General features: G+C 35.4%; 1 protein-coding gene across 1 annotated transcript in view; it reads right to left on the minus strand.

Annotated features, from left to right (window-relative positions):
* The window catches only part of LAMA2 (laminin subunit alpha 2), a gene marked incomplete at both ends in the record, with an annotated part of 330,653 nt that overhangs the window by 233,066 nt on the left and 75,357 nt on the right, over positions 1-22,230 (minus strand). Inside the window, one exon of the mRNA XM_079532443.1 lies at positions 9,171-9,413. Coding sequence (XP_079388569.1) covers positions 9,171-9,413 — 243 coding nt within the window. The remainder of the gene's footprint in view (positions 1-9,170; positions 9,414-22,230) is intronic.

The following is a 22,230-nucleotide window of genomic DNA, read 5'->3' on the forward strand; positions in this document are numbered from 1 at the left end:
AGATTAAGTGGTGACTGCTAAATGTGTGAAGTGGAACACTAAATTAAATTAGAAAAAAATTCTTAACCAACCAAACTAATCCAAAGGATATTGGCTTCAGTGGAGAGTTCTCTAATAACAAGCATCTTTTATCTAAGGATTCTGCTGGTAGTTCACATTATACTCACTGAAAAATAATAATTTGCAAGTAAAATGGAAAAGGAAGAAAATGAGAATAATCCTACCCTGGTGGGGACAGTTCAAAAGAAACTAGATTTATTATTTTCTAAAAAATGAAGCTATTGCACTTGATCATCAAATCTCCCATTCATTTTTGTTCAATTTGTTTTCACTGATTTTGCACATTTCTTTCATATTGTTCAAAATCAAAACCTCCTATTCACTGTTTTAAAAAACTGGAATAATTTAAGATCACTGTTATTGTCCCTGTTCAGATGTCCAGTTCAGAAAAAGTTGTTTCACAGAACAGTATTTTGGATTTTCTGAATCTGGCTTCATTTACCACTCTATAACAACAATCTTCGCTTAAACCACGATGTTGGAAGAACTACTTTAAATTTCTGTACAGTTTTATCCACAAATAATAGATTATTGCCTAGGTTTTTTTCTATTAGCCCTTTTTTTGCAATATATCAATAAAATACTGGTGCAGAAAAATGCCATGACTTCAAATGATCTAAGGAAAAGTAGAGATGCATATCAAATATGGGGAAATTAAGCTAACTCATACAAAATGCACTGGGTAATTCAACTGAGGGAAAGGAGTGAGATATTACTACTATTATTTTTTACTGAAAACATCTTTTCTATATCACATCTAATCAAAAATGAAACCCTAACATTGTAATTTGTTGGAAATTGGCAGATTATTATTCTGCAATAAAAACAAGAATCCTGCATACAGATTGGGCTGCTGAGAGGGTCAAGTGAAAAACAGTAAGTAAAAAAAATAGCATCAATACTGCTATCTGAAAACTTGTTCAAAATTTGTTTGAGTCACTATATATACACCATTATGTACCATCTATATAATCTCTTACCAGGAAAAAAGTCTTAAAATTTTCTGTCTGAAACGGAATATATTTCAGTTCTGTGTACTTCCAAGAATTCTGATCCTCTGCCATCTTACTGTTGACAGTCTCAGACTCAGATTAAATCTGGTTATGGGGACAAGGGGAGAACTGAACTTAAAAATTCACTTGCAAGTCATTTTTCCTCCCCTTCCTTCTCTATGAATCAACGAGACCATAAAGAGCAGGACAAGCAGTATGGTATAAAAAGAAGAAAACTAACAAGAGAACTTTGGGAAATAGCAGTCCAATGCTCCCATCATCACTGGTCTGACATTAGACTACAGGACAGAAAATTATGCAAGGCATAGAGAAAAGCCAAAGGGAGCTGAGATATACAGCACAAAGAGGTATTTAAAAAGAAGCAGAGGAATAGCAATCAAGTGGCATGTCAAGTTAAGAAAAATAACAAAACACTATTGCTAAGGATCTTGTTGCTATTTATCTTCTTTACATGCTTAGTACACCCTTTGAATTTCCACTTGACTGAAGAAAGTAAAGACTAATGAATGTGTGCACATGGCCTTTTTAACTGTAGAAACAGTATTTTGTTCTTTGATTTCACATTTACACTGCTACCATCACAGAAGAAGCAGAATATGAAGTGTTTGAAGGAGCAACTCAAGCATCACTTTGATTGCAATATCATTCTCACCACTTTAATAATAGCAACAGGAAAACTCATTTGTAGAAAAGGAAGGAGAAAGGATGCTTAACTCCCACCATAACTTCCTACCTTTAGTGCTAGTGTAGGCTATGTCTACACAATAGACAGGAAGAATTTCCTTGCTAAAAAGAGAGAACGTTACATTATGCTGTTCACACAGATAACACTTCCCAAATTCTTTTGGTCTCTAACTTTGAAGCTTTCTGAAATACTACTATGCAGTTCTACTGATCAATAATCAGTCATCCCAAAAATCCTTTAGAAGCATGATGTATTAGTGTTAGTATCTCTCTGGAAATACTGCCAAGTACTTTCCATTTAACGTTATTCACGGTTAATAAGAAAAAAAGGATAAAAAAAGAACAGAGGAAGATGAACTGAAGTAAATCCACTACCTAGTATTCTCTCAGTTCAGGAATTCTTGTGTGAAATTCCCCCTCATCAAATTTCTTAAAATAAGCTGCTAGTTCTACATCTCCTTGCTATGAAAACATGACCTTTTGTGGGCTGAATTCTTTGACAAAACAAAGTTGAGGTTTTATGCTGCAGGAATCTTAGAAAAAAATTAAAAGTCTTGTGAAGGCCTGCATAGATGTAGGTGAGCATTTAGAAAAAATAGAGATATTTTTATAAAAATAAAAATGTGTCAGGCATCACTCTGGAAGTAGAATTATGTTTACGATATTTAAACAGACATGTGAGGCACAAAACAGTCCATTTAAATGGTATAGCTAGCATAAAATGCTCATTTCTATCTATTCAAATACCTGTACTGCATTCACTGCTTTGGCATCTCAGTCCTTTAAAAACTCTTTTAAAGGTGAGAAAAGAATAATTGTCATAGAATATTACAAAGCAAGAAGTAAAGTGAAAACAAAAATGACTTTAAACAAGAAAGTCATAGAGGAAGTATATATGAATTGGTGAAAAATATCATAAAGAGTTAAGTAAGGATGGAAAGATCTCTAAAAGAAAGGAAGCAAAGTGAGCATTTTAACACCCAGAGAGGGAAAGGAATCTATTGAGATACGAGTGGTACAGAGTTAGTACAGAGTTTACTATTTTTTCCTGGAGAAATCATTAAACTTCAGTGAGCAACAATATTCAGCTGAAATCCAAAACAGCAAGTATGCAGGAAATCAGAAGCAGAAAACAATTAGACCACTATAAATCCATGCACACCTCAAATTCTGCCTCCTCATCTAAAAATGAACATATTCTTTCTGGAAAAAGCTTAGAGCAGGACAATATGATGAATAAATAAATGGAATAACTTTTATATTAAAAAACAACAATCTGGTAGGACCCTTCAGACTGGAAAATAGTTGATTTAAATCTGTAAGAAAGTAAATTGAATGTTTACAAGTTCACATAGTTGCTCTTTTAGTTGGGGAACTGGGATTCATCAGTGGAAAACACAGGGAACTGACAAAATGAAATGAAGAGAGATGATCCTTTGTACAGCAGACCCATAGAATTAATTGCCATAGAACACTCTGAATGCAAGAACTCTGGAAGGACCTGAGGTATTGGTGGAAAAGTATTTGGAATATAGATTCAGTAGCAGCATGATTTCCAAATCAAGATGAGGAAATCCCATGAACTGACTAAAGCTGGATATAAATTACAGCTCTGATGTATGTTATTTTAAAATCCTTTTCTTGTGCTCTGAGAGACTGTGGAGCCTCCTTCCTTGGAGATCTTCAGAAGCCACCTCTGCAACCTGCTCTGGGGGCCCTCAGTTGATCAGGGCTTCTACCAGATGGACCCAGAAGTTTCTTTCCTACCTTAATCACTCTGATATTGCACCAAAATCTCCCAAATAGTGCAGATGTTCATGTTTTCCTCGACTGCAAGAAAGTTAAGCTGAATATGCTCTTAAAGAGAGTTGAACAGTATAAGGAATTTTAAGTTAATAAATAAGTGAAGTTACATATCAATTTAATGGGATGGAAGTAAAAAGTTATTGTGCATATCAGCATACATCAAGCTAGAAACTGATGCTCAGAATTCAATTATAAAAATGCTTTGACTGTAGCAATTTTTTTTCCCTTTCTGCATATATGTTTTTTTCTACACCAAACAATAGGGTTCCTGCTTGAAAAGCAATTATAAGATTACTATTTTGGTGACCTGCCTCTCCTGTTATCTTTAAAGGAACAAACAAGAACTTTTTTGGGTGGAATTCAAAAACACATAGGAAGGGTTTCAACACTGTTGTCCTATTCCTCTAGTCTGCAAAGGGATTAAAAACAAGTACATAAGCAATAAATAAAAACTGCATTGAAGTATTAAGAACTTAAAGAGAACACCTTGCATCTGATAATACTAGCAAGGGCAATATTATCTCAATTTCTCTGCTGAGAGATTTTTCCATTAGCTATGCCCACACACTTGGAGTTAAGTTTTTTGAATGAAAAGTACTGCTCATTTTCAATTAATCTACTATCTTAATTCCCCCTTCTCACATTAAATCTTCCAACCAAACTGGCAGATCATGCTCAGTATCTAATCTAAACTCCACCCATATCCATTCATATTCTACCCATGGGAAGGAAAGCATTTCTGCTCATGAGTTTACTTAACTACTGTGCAACTATAATGATGACAATTATTGAAAAACTCCATAATTATTGCAAAATTCTGTCAGCACATACAGAGACATACATATTGAGGCTCACATGGACTAAAAAAAGTCAATTGGCTACTCCAATTAAGATTTTACATTGAGAGAATTCACACATTCCTCTTGGCTTTTATACTTCCAGAAAACATCAATGTGAAGAAATTCAACGTTTTCCAGAATATTAGGGATTTTTTTTTTTTTTTGTCTTGTCTTTTTAAAAGCAACTGTTTTTTTTTTTTTTTTTTTTTTTTTTTTTTTTTTTTTTTTTAATAAATCAGATAAATTAAAAACTCTTCTCCCTATTTCACTGGATTTGGCTCATGTCTTTCTGTTCAGCATTTCTGTATGCTTGAAAAACACATTTCTTTTTCTACTTAGTATCAATTGTCTATCAGACCACAGTCAGGCAGAATACTTTCTAACAAGTTAAAGTGGTCAACTCGAGCACCTGAAGTTTTTAGAGGGTCCAGATCTGAAACAATCCAAGCAAGAGGGGAGATTCTCATGCATCACAGCACAAACACATACTAGCTCAAAAAAAGTGTTTACTAAAGAAATCTCCATATTCCTCACAGAAAATATATGACATTGAAAGTTAATGTCCAGAGGCTTATATCTGCCCGATCATCAAGATACAGAAGCTTTGACATGATTTTTTTTTACTAGCAGAATAAGAAATATTTTAATAAAAATGGCATAAAAAACTAGATGTCAAAAGAGGCTTCTGCATTTAAAAAAAAAAAAAAAAAAAAAAAAGAAGAAGAAAAGAAAAAATCACTACAGTAACCCACTTAATGATAATCTGTGAAAATAAAATAAGTATCACTCCAACATGGTGCATATGTAAAGATGAAAACATTGCAAAATGCTTCTTTTCATTAAAGGAACAGCCTCATCCTACACCTTATAAACACTTCCTCAGTTACTGTAAAAAAAAAAAAAAAAATACTTCTAAGGTAAAAAAAATAAATCAATTCTATTACATGAAGAGGTTACTCAACTTTTAACAACCATCTCAGTTTTTTTTTTTTTTCTGGCTTGAGAACACTAATTTTTCATGTTGAATTACTAATTCCAAAAACTTTTGCATTTAGATTTAGATTCTGATGAGTATCAGAAACATGATCTATGCTTTATTGCATTCTTTTGTTTCTTTTCAGACAATATAGAAACTGAAATCTTAACAATCTTTGCATTCAAGTCTACGCTTCCGGGAGAAATTCCCTTATTTCAGAAAGTGTAATTTCTACACATGATTCTATGATTCTCAACATTCAGAAGATTTCATTACACATTTTACTCTTAAATCATGAAAATACTCAAAATAATGCTATGCAAATAACTCTTAGTCTACAACTTGTTTATTCACATGTGACAGAAAAGTTAGTTAGGCTAATCTGAAAATAAATGCTGCAGTGTGTGTGTGTGCATTGTTGCTTGTTGTTAAATTCCGTCCAGCTAAAAGAATGCTTGCTGTGCAAATGCTGACATTACTAAAAGCCCAAATTATTTTGCTTAAAATAACTGAAACAGGTTGCTGAGTAAAATTTTAAATGAAAGTATACATGAAGACAATATTTTTCTTTTTCTTAGACAGCAAATCTTAAAGTGACTGAACATACATTTGGTTTTGGTACTGGTTTGCTGACACTTCCTTCTGCAGTTTGTCAAGATTCCTTAGCAGATATAAAAATTGTGTGACTAAATAACTCAAGGTTTTTGAGGAAAAGAAAAGGTGCATAACACACATTTCATAACTCCATCAGTCTTACAAGTTCTCTGTAATATCTGGTGCATAGAACAGAAATAAATGATATGCAAATGTGGCTCCACTGGAAGACCAGGAGCCAAGAAATATCTCTTCCAACACATTTGCAAGTAAATCCGAAATAGATATGAATTGCTTTATTTTTTCACATTACATTTTTGAAGAAACATGAAAGAATTTTTCTGTGCTAATGCAAAGTATTTTATAATGCTATCTATAGCTACATAAGCAGCTAAATATAGTGTTGTACTTGTGAAAGAAATATTGTTTAAAATGTAGAATGATTAATTCATGTGGAATTCCTCTGGTCATAATAACAGCAAAGCCTTGGAGTTACACTCTGTCACTATCAGGGTGATATCTCAGATAACACGTGAGGTAAGATTAATTTAGGGTAGGGCTTAAATCATATGGTTTTCACAGAACTATGCTTGTACATAACAGTTGCACTCTTCTGCATGGAGCTGAACAAATTAATTCTTCCCTCCCCTCCAGGTCTTCTTCCTGTTTAAGGAAACTGTTTAGCAGAAGCTTATTATTTATTAAGTTCACGGCAGAATGCCAACTCCAGTACATAAAGACAAGTTGAAAAATGATTAATTGTCCATTTAAGATAGGAATTAACTTTTACTCAAGTCAACATTTCAATTAAAGATATATATATATATGTATGTATGTATGTATCAAAGATATATACAAATTTACTGAACAAAGGCCCTTTACAGTTCAGCTCTGACAATGAAGAATACAAGGAGGCACTAGTTAAACCAAGAGACTGCAGACTAGCAAAATCCACATCTGCATGCAAGAATGACAATTACATCACGGATTCATGTCATAGAAATGCTTGGGTTAAAAAGAACCTTAAAGATCACCCAGTTCCAACTCCCTGTCACAGGCAGGTTTGTCACCCACCAGATCAGGCTGCCCTGAGCCCCACTCAACCTGGCCTCGAATGTTTCCAAGAATAGGGCACGCACGCTTTCTCTGGGCAACCTGTACCAGTGGCTCACCACCCTGATTGAAAAATATTTTCCTCACATCTAATTTAAATCTCTCCTACTATAGTTTAAAACTCCTTCCACTTGTGCTATCACTATCTGCATTCAAGTGATACACTCACAAAGTATTTAGAATATCTTGTCTGATTATCTACACAAGCAAATTTTTGGACCCAAACTTACATCTTTTTAAAGTGTTTCAGGAAAATATTTTTCTTCAAAACCGTGTTTTTACATTTTTGCAGCTGGTGTTAGAAACTGTCTGTGGACATAAAAATAGAACACATATCTATATCCAGTACTCAAAAATATCTATAACAATTTTGCATGGGAATGTTTCTTTGCATGTAGAGGAGAAAAAGAGAACAAGTTTGTGTGCCTTTACTTGAAGATAAACCATTAAGGAAATGGAACAAAAATTCAACAGAAGAATAAATATTGAGGCTAAAATTTCATACAGCATCATCAAACATCAAAAAATCTGTAAACAAATATATACTCCAGATCTAAAACACATTTGAGTCATAGAATCATATTACCCTTAGAGTTGAAAGAGACCTTAAAAGGTCATCGAGTCCAACCCCCTTGCAATGAATAGGGACATCCACAGATAGATCAGGTTGCCCAGTGCCTGGTCCAGGCTTGCCTTGAAAGTCTCCAAGGACAGGGCATCTGGCATCTAACATGTCTCCAGGCAACCTGTTCTAGTACCTCACCACCCTCACTGTAAAATACTTCTTCCTTACATCTAACATAAATCTACTATCTTCAAGCTTGAAACCATTTCCCCTTGGTCTATCAACACAGACCCTGCTAAAGAGGAAGTCCCTTTCTTTCCTGTAGCTCCCATTTAGATACTGAAAGAACACTATCAGGTCACCTTGCAGAGATCTCTTCTTCAGACTGAACTGCCCCAGCTCTCCTGGGAGGACAAGCTAAGAGAACAGTACTGTCCCTTGGAGCATTTTAATGGCCCTGTTCTGGATGCGCTCCAACAGGTTTCTGTCTCTCCTGTATCAAGGGCTGCACATCTGGATGCAGCACTTCAGGTGAGGCCTCACCAGCACAGAACAGAGGGGCAGGATCACCTGCCTCAACCTGCTGGCCACACTTCTTTTGATGCAGCAGCCCAGGATACAGTTGGCTTTCTGAGCTGTGAGGGCACATTGCGGGCTCACGTCCAGTGCCATCCACCAATACCTCCGAGTCCTTTTTGGCAGGGCTGTGCTCAATCCTTTTGGTATCCCAGCTTGTATTAGTAGTGGATGTTGCCTTGACTCATGTGCAAGACCTTGCACTTGGGTTTGTTGAACTCATGTTATTTTCTTGAATTACTAAATAATGTGAAAAGCAAGTATTGGAGAAAACGGAGTTGTTCGAATTTGGTACACATAGCTTTCCCTGTCTTCACTGTAAGTGACTGAAATTACTGTATTTTCAGTTATATTTACAGTTGTTATATTTGCTTTGTAATAGTATCAGAGGCCAAGTCCTTTCAACTACGGTTCCTTATTCTCACCTTTATCACATCTTTGCTATTGTTTCAGTTAAATCTAATGACTGGCCCATGATTCATGTGCCTGCACTCAATGATTTAGCAGACATCTCACACAGGAGAAGAAAGAATAGGTATGCACAGGGGCAGAGGATCAGCTACGTTGCAGTAAATTAAACTCTGAGTATAATCCTTACCACATAATATCCTAACTCATACGCAGGGACTGAAAGAACAATTCAAAGAAAAGCTGACTTGTACTGTCACCTTTGCTCTCAAGTGACAGCATCTGAAGCTAAGTACAAGTGCCTAGCTCTACCTAAACTCATCCCTTTGTTTACTTTGTAGAGCATACTTAGAGTGTATATCTTACACGTTTGTGCAGCACCATGCAAAATATAATTTATAATTTTTACAACTACAAATATGCTACCTCTCTAAGCTTATTGGTATGTTTTCTCTATGCAAGACTGATACTTGCCAATTAAGCCAAGTACTTTTTTTACGCCAAATTACTGTGTGTGATACAATATCTGATCTTACCTCTCCATTCTCCAGAGGATGTATTTTAGAATAATAAGAGGTGCATATAACTTCATCATCTTTTATATAGGATGGAGTTCCAGGACGGGGATGAATGTTGTAGCGTGTCAGGCACTCACTATCTGTAATAGCATAATACTGCCATGGCTGATAGTCTATGCCATCCAGAGAACGTTCTAATATCCAATTCCCAGGTCGAGGTGAATTAGCTGCTTTCACAATAACATATGCAATCTGGAAAATCTGAAAAATAGAAACAGTGTTAAGAAATATATAAAGATGAAATTAAAAACATTCAAATTTCTTAATACTTACAAAACTAAAAAAATGAAGTAAAATAGAAGTTCATTGTTGCTTTTTTTTCCCCCTAAAAATGCAATGTGGTTACACGTTTGACTACTGAAAATTTACACTATTGAAAATCTTTAACTACAGAAGTAAACTCTCCATAATCTTTTCTGGAAAAAAGATTTGTTGAATGAGGAAAGGATAAACTTCGCAAATAGAATTTCAGAGCATTTTAAATGAAATGTAACTTAGTAAATAATTGCTGAGCTGAAGTTTCAACCATATGGTTGCAAAGCTTATGTTCGTATACTTACAATTTGAATAAATGATTTTGTTTCTGTTTATGTATTTATACAGATATACTTCCTGCAGTGTTTGAGAGGTACTAAACTGTGCTGCAATTTTATTGCTCTTAAGTAAAAACATAGGTTTAAGCCACTGAAAAGTAATCACACCTGACTGAAATAATTCTACAAAACATTACTTATATCACGTGACTCAGCACAGTAGCTATAAATAAATTCTATAGGGTAGAGATGCATTAAATATCATTATAAACAGAATGCAAGCATGTAGTCAATGCTCATTATGGCCCATTTTGCATGCCGTTTTAATTGATTTATCTAGGTTTGTTTCTATTCACAGGTTTGCTGGAATGAAAAGCAATAAACAATACATTTTAAATTCCAGAATGATGTATGTTAGTGACACAGTATTATTGTATTTTAGCCAACTAGGTGTTACTGAGGTAAAACTGAAGCTAAGGAGAGGAAGCAACTATTCCCATTAGAAAAAAAAAGAAAGAAAATACAGTGAATTTCTATTTCTAAGATGCAACTCTATGAGTCTTTATATGAGGATGCCACAGCTCATCATGAAAATAATAGTGTTGATGTAATGCTTTAATACTTAATATTCCCTATGTTAGAGAAAGTTTTGATGTTTTTGAGCTTGTGGCTGGAAATGATAAAGTTGAATCCCTATGGGTAAGGATCAGGGCCAACAAGGTGAACATCTTGGTGAGGGTCTGTTACAGACTTCCTAACCAGATGGAAGAGATGGATAAGGTATTCTACAAGCAGCTGGCAGAAGTCACACAATCACCAGCCCTTGTTCTCATGGGGGACTTCAACTTCTCTGACATATGCAGGAAATACAATATAACATAGAGAAAGAAGTCTAGAAGGTTTCTAGAGTCTATCGAAGATAACTTCCTGATGTAGCTGGTAGGGTCACCTCCCTGATGGGTTCTCTGCTTGTTCTGATGATCACAAACAGAGAAGCACTGGTAGGAGACATAGAGGTCAGGAGCTGTCTTAAACAGCGTGACCACAAAATGGTAGAGTTCTCAAATCTTGGTGAAGTCAGGAGGGGGCCAGCAAAAGCATTAGCTTGGACTTCTGGAGGGCAGACTTTGAACTGTTCAGGACACTGGTAGGGAGAGTCCCTTGAGATTCAGTCCTGAAGGGTAAAGGGGCCCAGTAAGGCTGGTTGCTCCCCAGGAAAAAAGCCTTAAAGGTGGAGGAATAGACAATTCCTTTATAGCAAGACAAGCCAGCGGGGAAGAACATCAGCATGGATGAACAGGGAGATTTTCCTGAGGCTCCAGGAGAAAAAGAGAATCTAACTCCTGTGGAAGTAAGGACAGGAAACTCAGGGAGAGCACAAAGTTCTTAGGACGTACAAAGAGAAAATTATCAAGGCAAAAGCCCAGCTTGAACTTAACTCAGCCATTAGGGGAAAAAAGAGAACAACAACAAAAAAACTTTTAAAAAATATATTAACAGTAACAGTAGGATTAAGGAGAATCTCCATCTGGAGATGTGGCTAAGAATGTGACTACTTTAGATAAGGAAAAGGCTGAGTTCTCAATGCTTTCTTTACAGCTGTCTTTAAAAGTCAGATCAGTTATCTTCGGGATATTCTACCCCACAACTTCGAACTCTCAGATGGAAAGCAGAACAAATCCTCCCCATTTCAGGTGGAAATAGTTAGAGACATACTATTCCACCTGGACTGCCACAACTCCATGGGGCTAGATGGGATCCACTTGAAGGTGTTGAGGGAGATGGTGGAAGTGATAGTCGAGCCACTTTCCATTATCTATCATCAGCATTTCTGGTCCAGACAATTGGAGGCTTACCAACATGATTCCCATCTACAGCAAGGGTTTTAAAGAGGATCTGGGGGAGCTAATTACTGAACTGCCACTCTGATCTTGGAGCCAAAGAAGGTTATGGAGAAGACAGCCTTAGGGAGATCACACAGCACATAAGGGACATCTGGAGGAATCAGGCCTAGCCAACACAAGTTCATGAAGAGCAGGTCCTGCTTAGTAAATCTGATCTCCTACTATGACTGACTTGTCTAGTGTATAAGGGAAAGGCTACCAACATAGTCTACACAGACTCCAGCAAAACCTTTGACAGTCTCCCAGCAATATTCTCCGGTGGAAGACTGGTAGCCCATAGCTTGGTTGGGTACGCTCTTCGCTAGGGTAAAGAAATGGCTGGAGGGCCAGGCCTAGAGAGTGGCGGTAAAGAGTTAAATCCAGCTGACAACCAGTCACAAGTGGTGATCTGCAGGGTCAGTAATGGAGTTCAGGGAGATTGAGGCTAGATGTCAGGAAAAACAACTTCTCCTAAGAGTGGTCAGGCAGTGGAACAGGCTGCTCAGGGAGGTGGTGGAGTCACTAACCCTGAAGGCATCCAGGAAACATTTAGATGTTTTGCTGATAGACATGGTTTAGTGGGAAATATTGCCAATAGATGAACAGTTGGACTGAATCATTGCAGAGGTCTTTTCCAACCTTGGTGATTCTATGATTTTCTATATTGCAAAGCTGAAAGATTCAGAATTAGTTCACATTAAATCTGACACAAATATTTAAATAATTAGTAATGTTGTTATAATAAAATGTTACAGTAATAATTGAAAGAAACAGCAATAGCACTCATTATCACTTATTATTTCATAGATACTTTTTCTCTTAAAAACTATCATTGACATATTTTCCATTGCGGCCACAACTAACTAAATATATTGTGTCACAGTCACAAACGCTATTTACGGTACACAGAAAAAGATATTAATACTCATCTCCAAACTGTTTCCCTTCACCCAATTAACTACTTTGAAATGAAGGAGAATAACTGGAGTGTTTAAACATTATTTCCTGTGGGAGGTAATAAGCAAGAGCTATACTTTAAGGACTCATTTACTAAGAGTTATTTTGTACATTGTCCTCTGCCTGTATAACAAATCCATGAGTAACTTGTATGTGTATTAGAATGGTCCAGTGAAGCCACAAATTAATTCAGGTTCAGACATTCAGATTAGAAACTTCATTTCAGATTACTTCTAAAATTTTTATTTTAAAATGAATATTTTAAGCATTTCTTAAATGTTGAATGGCTACCAACCAAGGATAAACTCCTTGCTAGGGTTTCTCCAATGGAAGATTTACACTTTTGGACACTGTTGACAACGAGCTTTTAATCTTAAGCGTGCAAACATTGTTTCTAATATGAAAGCTTTAAAATTTCCAAACCCACACAAAAGATTCATTGTTAAATATTTTTTGGCCACAAGTAATGTTTTTCTCTTCAGACTTCTCAGATACCTTGGCTCAGTGGAGCCACGTATCATAACCAACAGGAAGTTCTTTTTTGTCTGTGTGCTTTGATATGTCACACTACGAACGAGAGTGAAACTTCTTACAGCTAGTTTTCAAATTAGAGCCCTGTTTTAGCAATTTCTCGTGTACATTCTGGCTTGAAGCTTCATTTCTTACTTTAAGATACTATACCATTTGACTGTAATTTATACAACATCTTTGGCTTCAATTATTTTTCCATGTGCTCTGTGCATTATTTTTTTCCCCCAACAAAACTTTTTTTTAAAAAAAAAAGCAGCGGAAACAGCAAAGTGCAGGTCATAGTGGGGAGGACATTATTTTTCTTTATCTAAGCTTTATCTAAGGAAAAAAGCTCATTAGTTTAAATACAATAGTACACATGAAGGGTTGTTTTTATCCTCGTCTGTTACAGTTTTTGGTCTGATTCAGAGCACTTTTATTGTCTTAACCTCTCAGAATTCTTGTAGTGGTTTCTGCAATCTTCAGCCCAATGATTTGTGGTATTGTCTCTTCATGTCTTATGAAGACGACAGCATTTTTCTTATGCTTCTATAAAATAACTTCTTGCACAGGGAAACAGAGCTGGAATTGAAGATCAGACTATAGAACACAGGTATACAGTTAATGTTATTTACAGTTAAGGAAGGATGAGCAAACATCAGAAACACACTGTGGATTATATTCTTAACCTTTTTCACTTAATACTGGATTGAAGAAAGTATAGCAAGCAAATTCATGCTTCTCTGAAGCCTTTTCTTTGGGGAACAGGTAAAATTAGTAGACTTTTAGCCAGAATCAAGATGACAGTTGTCTCAGATCACAATCAGGGCTATTACTCATTACTACCCACTCAGTGCAAGTCCATTAACGTGCATCCTAAAGCAAACTGACAAAAAGAACTACTGAAGATAAAGAACAGACTAAAATTCATTGCAACAAATGATGGTTCTTACAGCAAGTCTATGCCATGAATGAAACAAATGGAGTACTGTCTTTTGACAGACACATGAGTAACTCTTCATTTACTTCATTTGGAGCTGCTTAGCAAAAACATGTTTTGGTTATTAAAATACAATCAGCTTGAGCTTAGTGGCATGAGAATACTAATATGAGAAAAGCCAATTGTATCACTGAACTTTATTTGTTTTCACAACTGAGAAAAAGTGAAACTGCTCTTCTTTCTGAAACCAGATTTCTTAATAAATAGTTCTTCATTAATTTCTTAATACTGAGTTTTTATTCCCACAGAGTAATTCATGAAGGATGTATACTTTACTTTTTAAATAGTATCCGTAAGACAACACTTGTCAAATAACCTAACTGTATAATCTCAGAGCACATCTGGCTTTGTGCAAGTCCAGTGGAAAGTAATCTGAAGATCAAAGTCTGTTAATACAAATGTGATAATGTAGCAATACCAAGCTGTCTGGTGGCAGTAATAGTCCATTAACACAGCTGCCAAAGTACAGCTAGTGCTTTTTTTCTACTTATACTGCTTACACCACCATAGTGCAATTACCAAAGTGGGAGGGAAATAGTCTAAATAGTCCTTTGAGCTATTCTCAAATAATAGACAACATAGTCTTTAAGAAGAGAAACAGAATGAGTCTTGGGTCTCATTTTCAGAGGTAACTGTCTCAGCAGTGAGATCTACAGAGCACAAATTGTGAAGTACAGTTCCATAAGTTACAGCATCATGTTTTCTTATGAATGCCTCATAAGACATAGAAAACTGCATCCTGCTACAATGGGTAATTTGCTACACTAATATTATTCAGATAAAGCTGAAGTGAATCATTAGCCTGCAAAGGGCTAGCTAGTGAAGCAGGAAATCTCATTGTGCCTGACTCCCACCTGCACTAATATTTAAAAAAAATAAATAGATCCTTCAGTTAGAAACTGTTCATATAGATCAGAAAAACATTAGAAAAATAATACACTACCATACAACTCTATAAATGATTTTCAGTATTTCTATTTCATTTTTCAAACAGAGGATAGTAATGCCTCTAGGGGAAGCTTCCATTAGGAACATGGTGTAAAATGCATCTACTTCTTTACCATATCTATATGTTTGAATATTATTACAGTTCAGAGGTCAAAAATATATTCTTTATTGAGAAATGTACAGAATTTGGGCAAGGGTTTGTTTCCTTAGAGAGTGTCATAAACAACTGACAAAACCTGTGGCCCTAAGCTTCTATAGGTTTTTTTAACCTGTCATTTATGAGTGCTGTTAGGGATGACAAAGTGCTCGAACACCTATTGTTCCAGTGTGAAATTTATCTAGATGTGTCAACCAAAACAGCTATTTTGGAATATCTTGCAGACTAACAAGGCTTATTGGCTGAAGGGTCATATAACTTATTGATGCATGGGAAATAATATATATTTGGACTGAGTCTAACTTAATATGGGATGATTTAAAAGGATTGTACAAATGGGTGGCACAATGGAATGGTTAGGGAAGGGACCACAGGTAGGGGAAAGGTGAAATCAAGATAGTTGAGGGAGGAATAAATGCAAAACAGAAGAGAGGATAAAAAGAACCATTTAATGTGACTACCTATCTGTCTCCTTTTTCTCTGCCTTGTGGCAGTCTGAACAAAAAGACACAGAGCCACAACCTCACTTTTGTCAGACTTCCATGTTAAATAGTACCTAGAATGACCAGCAATCAAACATCACAACTGTTACATAGGAATCATACATCTCAAGTTAACTATTACACCTGCATAGTTTTCCATTTTGGAACAGCCTTCTAAGAGCTTGAGATGGGAAACACCAACAAAATGCAACTACTTCTGCTAATGAGCTGAAGTGAAGGCTTTATGAATTCTAGAAACAGTTTTCAAGTGATAGTACCAATTCCTTCTGATTCTATATAATCAGTCATACTTCAATTTACATATGCTGCTATGGATTATTGTTTTGATGTGTTTTATTTCTATTTATAACAGACAGTTTTGCTGCAATAATTATCAAATGAGTGGCTATTTAAAATAACTAATCATCTTATTTTAATCTAGCATCCAAATTTGAAGGAAAGCCTTATTTAGAATTGGAGTGGCTCTACAAATTTCTCAGACTACCATCCAACATTCATCTCTATCACTATCCTGAAAGACAGCGATGTTGGTTTGAAACATTCTGCTCACAGTTAGAAATACTGTAATTGAAAACGTTGGGATAGCAGGATAAAAAGGTGCCTAGCAGGATTCAGCTAATACCAATTTAGAGAGCTGACCAGTTTCATGCAGTGCTGCCTTCTAATGACGGTATCTCTCATGATCATTAGAGCTGTTTCCAACAGAAATATTGCTACCAGATGGGGAATTTGGGCTGAAAGATGCATATACCTGATTCCAACACCATGGATTCATTTTTCCCCTTAATGTTGCAAACAGTTTCAGTTACTGTCTAGCAGGGCATCATCTATCTCAGAAAACAAACAAACAAACAAGAACATCATGCAGAAAACAGGATGATTACATCACCCTGTGGGAAAAACTGAGAATCATACCACAACACTGCATATCTTCTGAAGCTAAAAAGGAGAGCCCATCTCCAAAGAAAACCCAGCTTTAGAAATTTACATGTTTTCCCAGTGGAGAAAAATTGAATCAGTACCATTTAGTTAATACCTGCAAAACTGTTATTTTTAACAGGCATTTTAGAACAGCTTAAGAATTCTTCTGCTTTGAGCAATATTGGCTTTCTCCTTCTTCATAATATTACTACCAGGGAGACTCAGGTTCCTTTAAAAATATGTTGTTCTTGAGAAAAACAAATATTTTATTAATACCTCACCACTTTTGCTCATAAGTAAATAATAATTGTAGTATGTCATTTTAAAAACAAATGTTATTAGAACAGTGCACTTTATAAAATGTCAAACTGTAATGCTCTCAAGTTGTCCAGCAATTGAACATCTGAGATATATTAAGTCAAACAGGAGTCAGTACCCTGCAAAGTTGCTGGCAATGTCAGCTTTGTTCTCTGTAATTTTCTCTGTTGTTGCTCTCCATTACTCATTATTCAGTAGTTTGTGAAGGCCTGAAAATGAATACCTGCTTCCTGTTGACCATATTTTCTGCTCATCACTGAGCTACTGTATGCCAGAACTGAAGGCTAAAATCAATCATTTCTTTTCATAGCACTTTTGAATAACAGCAGAAAGCAATTCCCTTTCACTTCATTTCCTAAGGCTGATCACTTATTTCCATGGAGAGACACCATGGTGAAGAAAGGAAAATGGATGAAAATGGGAAGATTCAATCTTTTAGTCCTCAAAGTTAAACACCAGAAGGGAAGGGCAGAAAAGATTATTGTTCTACTTCAATTCTAGAACTTTTTTTTTTTTTTTTTTTTTTTTTTTTAATTGCTACAAGAACTGATGCCTTGCCTGTATTTCATAATGAAATGGGTATCTCAGATGAAAAGGATCTTCGTTTCCTTCAACGAGCTGGAGCTTGCCATACAGTGTTCTATTTTAGCTGCATTTCACAGCAACCAAGTGCTCCACTATCCTGACAAAGATCTACTACCACCAATTTTTAGTCTCCATTTCAGAGTTCAGCAAAGAATAAACTTTGAAAGCTAAATAGCCAAACTCTATTAAATTCCTAATCAGTCACAAAGGCATTGAATCTTTATAATTTAAGTATTTACCCTAATATTTAATATCTTAGTATTTTAATTTTATCTTTGGTATCGATAAAATAATGACTTGTATTCTTGTATCTAAGAATGTGCTATTCCTAGAGAACCCTTAATTTTATTACAAAACTTTTCAGATTTCCCTTTTGTACAACAGCAAATTCATGCAACACTAATTTTATGGATGTGAAATTAAAGATCTGTTACAATTTCTGTACTTCTCTACAAAATGCTAAGTAGTACACAAGTAAACACTTGTTTTTCAGTGAGGCAACATCTGCAACCCATGTTGAGGAGGGGAATATTAACATCTGAAAGTGCTGCAGCACTAGCACAGAGCAATTTCTGCATTACTGATGTTTAAACCTTTAAATCTTTCCTGATGAAATCATAGAAAGGCTGGTACTTTGAGAGGTCTCTGGAAAACAACATGCTAATATACGGTTAACAGACATCATCTTGAGGGTCTGGGGTATTGATTGTAAATACTTCAAACTTGGACCATTAATCCAAATGTGAAATAGCCATGTAATAATTTATGCCTATTCCCTTAACACGACACAATCTTTTGTCTATCTCAGTTTGGAAACACTGTACACTAAAAACAATTTGAAAAATGGGAACATGAATTAAGCAGTGACCTAAACTTTATATAAAAAATAGAGACTTTCCAAAAGTTTAAAACATTTTAGAAAACTATTATTTGATTTTTATTTTTTCCACTTTCTCTTTAGATTCCATGTTTCTTTTATTTAATTAAAAACCTCATTGGTTAAAAAGGTTTAAAAATAAATTCTGGCAACATTTTATGTCAGTGAACTCTGGAAATTTCAAAAACTTATAAAAAAAAGTGAGATTATAGCTCTGATGCCCTGATCTAAGCGTACGCAAGTTCAGCTTTCACTTCTGCACTTAGCTCTTAAAATACATGTACATTTACACACACACACCTCCTGAGGCCTGCTTTAGATACGGATATGTATGCTTTATGTATTGCATATATGGCAACATATGAAACATGCAAAGTGGATACTGATATGAATAATTTCAGGGTTGTAAAAATCTCCTTTTACAATAAGAATTTAGTTATGAATAATTAGGAAAAACAATATTTTAGGACTTAAAACCAAGAGAATTTTTTTTTATAATCTTCACCATGAAATGATAAATTCTGTGTAAGAACAGAACAAATCTCAATTCTGCCATGCTGAAAACATCCAGTATATACCCTTCTTTAATTCTGTAAGTGACTTCTTTTACTGACTATATAAACTACACCACTGATATGCGAGCCTTTAAATGCTCCTACACAGCATGCACCCTGCTGCATATAGACTTCACATTGAAGAGAGAGAAAATTTTGTCATGATTAGATTTTAGCATCGTAAAAGGAATATGTTTATATTTTTGTTCATTATTCAGTGAAGAAGAAATGACTATGCAGGCTCAAGTCCTATTTAAGCATCTCCATTATTCACATTATTATTGTTTCTTAAGAGTTTTAGACCCACCAGCAAACAAAGATCGTTGCTCGATTATGAGAAAAAAAACTGCCTGCAAGTCAAATTCAATGCTCTTGAGAGCTCTGACCTACTGTGCACATTAAGCACAGCAGTATTTTTCCCCTCTGCCCTATGCCAATATTCAAACAAATACTTCTACGGTCTACTATGTAAATCAAAGGGAAATTGAAAACAAACTTCAGCATATTTCATCAAATCATTATATCAATATTAGCACAAATCTTTTAAGTGCAACATGGCATTTGTATGACAAAGTACCTTATTACTGTGAGGAGTTAGATCTACTCCCCAGAATCTTAACTCTCACACACAAAAAACATGATTAAAAACAAATTGGGCAATTCACAACCTTTAACACTTACTCAGCAGCCCTCCTTATACCACATTCCTCATCATGTGTAACAAAAAAACTTGCTCATCTTGTAGCATAGACTTTACATTTTAATAACTGTGAAAAAAGGTGAGCACAGCAGCAGCATAATTTGATGACAACCTCTATAGTCTGCAAAACTTATTTTTAAATTTAGCTTTTAAAAAAATCATTAAGAACTATTCACTTTTTTTTTTTTCCAGCAAACAGCACCCTTCATTTAAGACTGAGTCTCTTATCATCCTATTAAATACTGTGTCACCAGCTCCCCCAGACTCTGACTTTCATAAGTATCAAAATCAAAATAATCCCATGTAGATTTTTTGATACAAACACCCAGCACTGTATTTATGGTGGGAAATCAGAAATGATTTTTCAGGACTAATATGGATACTTAAAATTGTTGAAGAGTGCTTCCTCCACATACTATTCACACTGTCCAGGGAAAACTCTCTTTTGATGCTGCAGGAGAGTCAGCTGGATATTCTAAGTGTTTGTAAAGTACATTTAAAAGCCAAATGCAGCAGCTCCTACTGAGTGATGGTCAGCACAGCTGTACACACACAACACTTAGCTAAGGACAAAGGTCACTCATTTTTCTTCAGACTTTTGCATTGAGTGATGTGAATACATAAAATCTTTACTCAGAGACAATAACTGAAGTTTCAATGACATCTGACACAAGAATCCTACACTGTCAGAGCATGCACTCAGTTCATGAGTATTCTCTGCTTACCAAGAAGGAAAACATCACAATGTAAGGTAAGCTTGCAAACTTGTAAAAACCACGTAGTTATTAAGCACATTTACTATGATGTCAAAATTTTTATGCAGGTCTGTTTGTTTTTATAGTTACTAATAATTATGTTTTCTAGGTATGTTTGCTACAAATCATCACTGATATATTTATGCATTTTTTCCTTTCTGTACTTTTTTACCCTGAAAATATTTCATTATAAACTATCTTAAAATTCATTAGCTTTGCTTTGGTTAAAAGGAATAGCTGGAGGGTAAAGTACGTTTTATTTCATTCTGTAGACTCCAGATTATTGCATTACCAACTAATTATGGGACTAAAGAAATGAAAGGAGTTATTAAAAAAATAAATCGGTTTCACAACTAATGGAGATACATGCATAAAAATTGTCTAGGGACTTCAGTGAAATGGAACAGATGTCATTCTGCATTGTTTCCATATTCTTATTTCCATAGTTCTAGCTGTTTTTTTTGTTTTGTTTTGTTTTCTTGTTTTAAGGACTCTCACTTCAACTGTCCATTCCCACTTAGGTGAGACTGAGCCAGGGAACTGGGCATATGACTTTGTTGTTGTTGCTGAGAAGATGTTTGTATCCTCATTTACATTGTTTTAAAACAGAATGATTCATGTGCCAGAAATGCCAAGTACAAATGCTAAATGTGGGACTAGAAGTCCATTTCACAGGCACAGAATGCAGGTAAAAATAACATTTCCTCACCACACATCACTCCTAAAGCTCACACATCCATATTTTATATGTCCAAGCGTTCTCGTCAACTAAAACCGGCGGAGTGCCAGCTACTCCAGCAAGATGCAGGACTGCTTCCCCACCACCTCAGAAATTTGTGGCCCTCCCTTCTACTGGCATCAAATCCTCACAGAAGGAGCAAAACTAGAACATTAAAATTCCAGAATGCCAAATCCCCTTCCCCCTCCCCCCCCCCAAAAAAAAAAAATAAAACCCACAGAAGACAAGACTATGTTACAGAATCAATGTATTGATCTAGTTCAAGTACTTAGTGCCATACCAAGAGACATAGGAATGGTTAGCCTGTTTAGAGCGAGATAAAGGAAAAATCATAACCATGAAACTGCACTACTGTTGTCTGAACAGGTTTTGCTTCTGCTCACTCTTCTCTCCTTAGACAAACATTTTTTGAGAAGAGAGACAAAACACACTGACATTTGTTAGTAACATATCAAAACTTGATCAATTTTCATTTGCATTAAATTACATTTTGGCCTGGGGACATTTAAAGCACATAACTGTAGTAAAAGAGAAAATAACTGAAAACCTATGCAAAAGCTTTGGATATATACGCAAATTCAACATGGAAACAAGAACTGGTGCTTAATTTTCCTAATCCAGAGAGAGTATACTTCCAGTTTAAAACCACTGTCCAGTCTCCATTTCCCTTATAACCTCCATTTACAGAAAATAGATAATTAATTTTGTTTATTCCTTTAGCTATTCTGATACTTGATATCAGAAGCTCCCAAAAGAAAGTTAGCTATAGCTCCCCTGTACATCCCAGAAAATATATTTGGTCTGCCACAGCAGAAAAGAACAAATTTCTCCTAGTGATACACATTTTCCCCATACTATTGTGCATTGGATGCATACACAACGTGTAAAGGCTACTTTAATCCAGCTGTATTGAAGTAAATGGCCCGATTCCTCAGCCACTAAGTTTTGTGGGCTTAGTTAAAATAAACTTTCCATATATATTAACAGATCTGATTAATGTTTTGCATCAAGGGAACTTAAATTCATTATCATCCAGTGTGCTTTGCATTTCACATGGCTGCAAGAATGACTGCAGCTA

The sequence above is a fragment of the Tetrao urogallus genome, assembly GCF_951394365.1.
Source record: "Tetrao urogallus genome assembly, chromosome: 2".
Lineage (NCBI taxonomy): Eukaryota > Metazoa > Chordata > Aves > Galliformes > Phasianidae > Tetrao > Tetrao urogallus.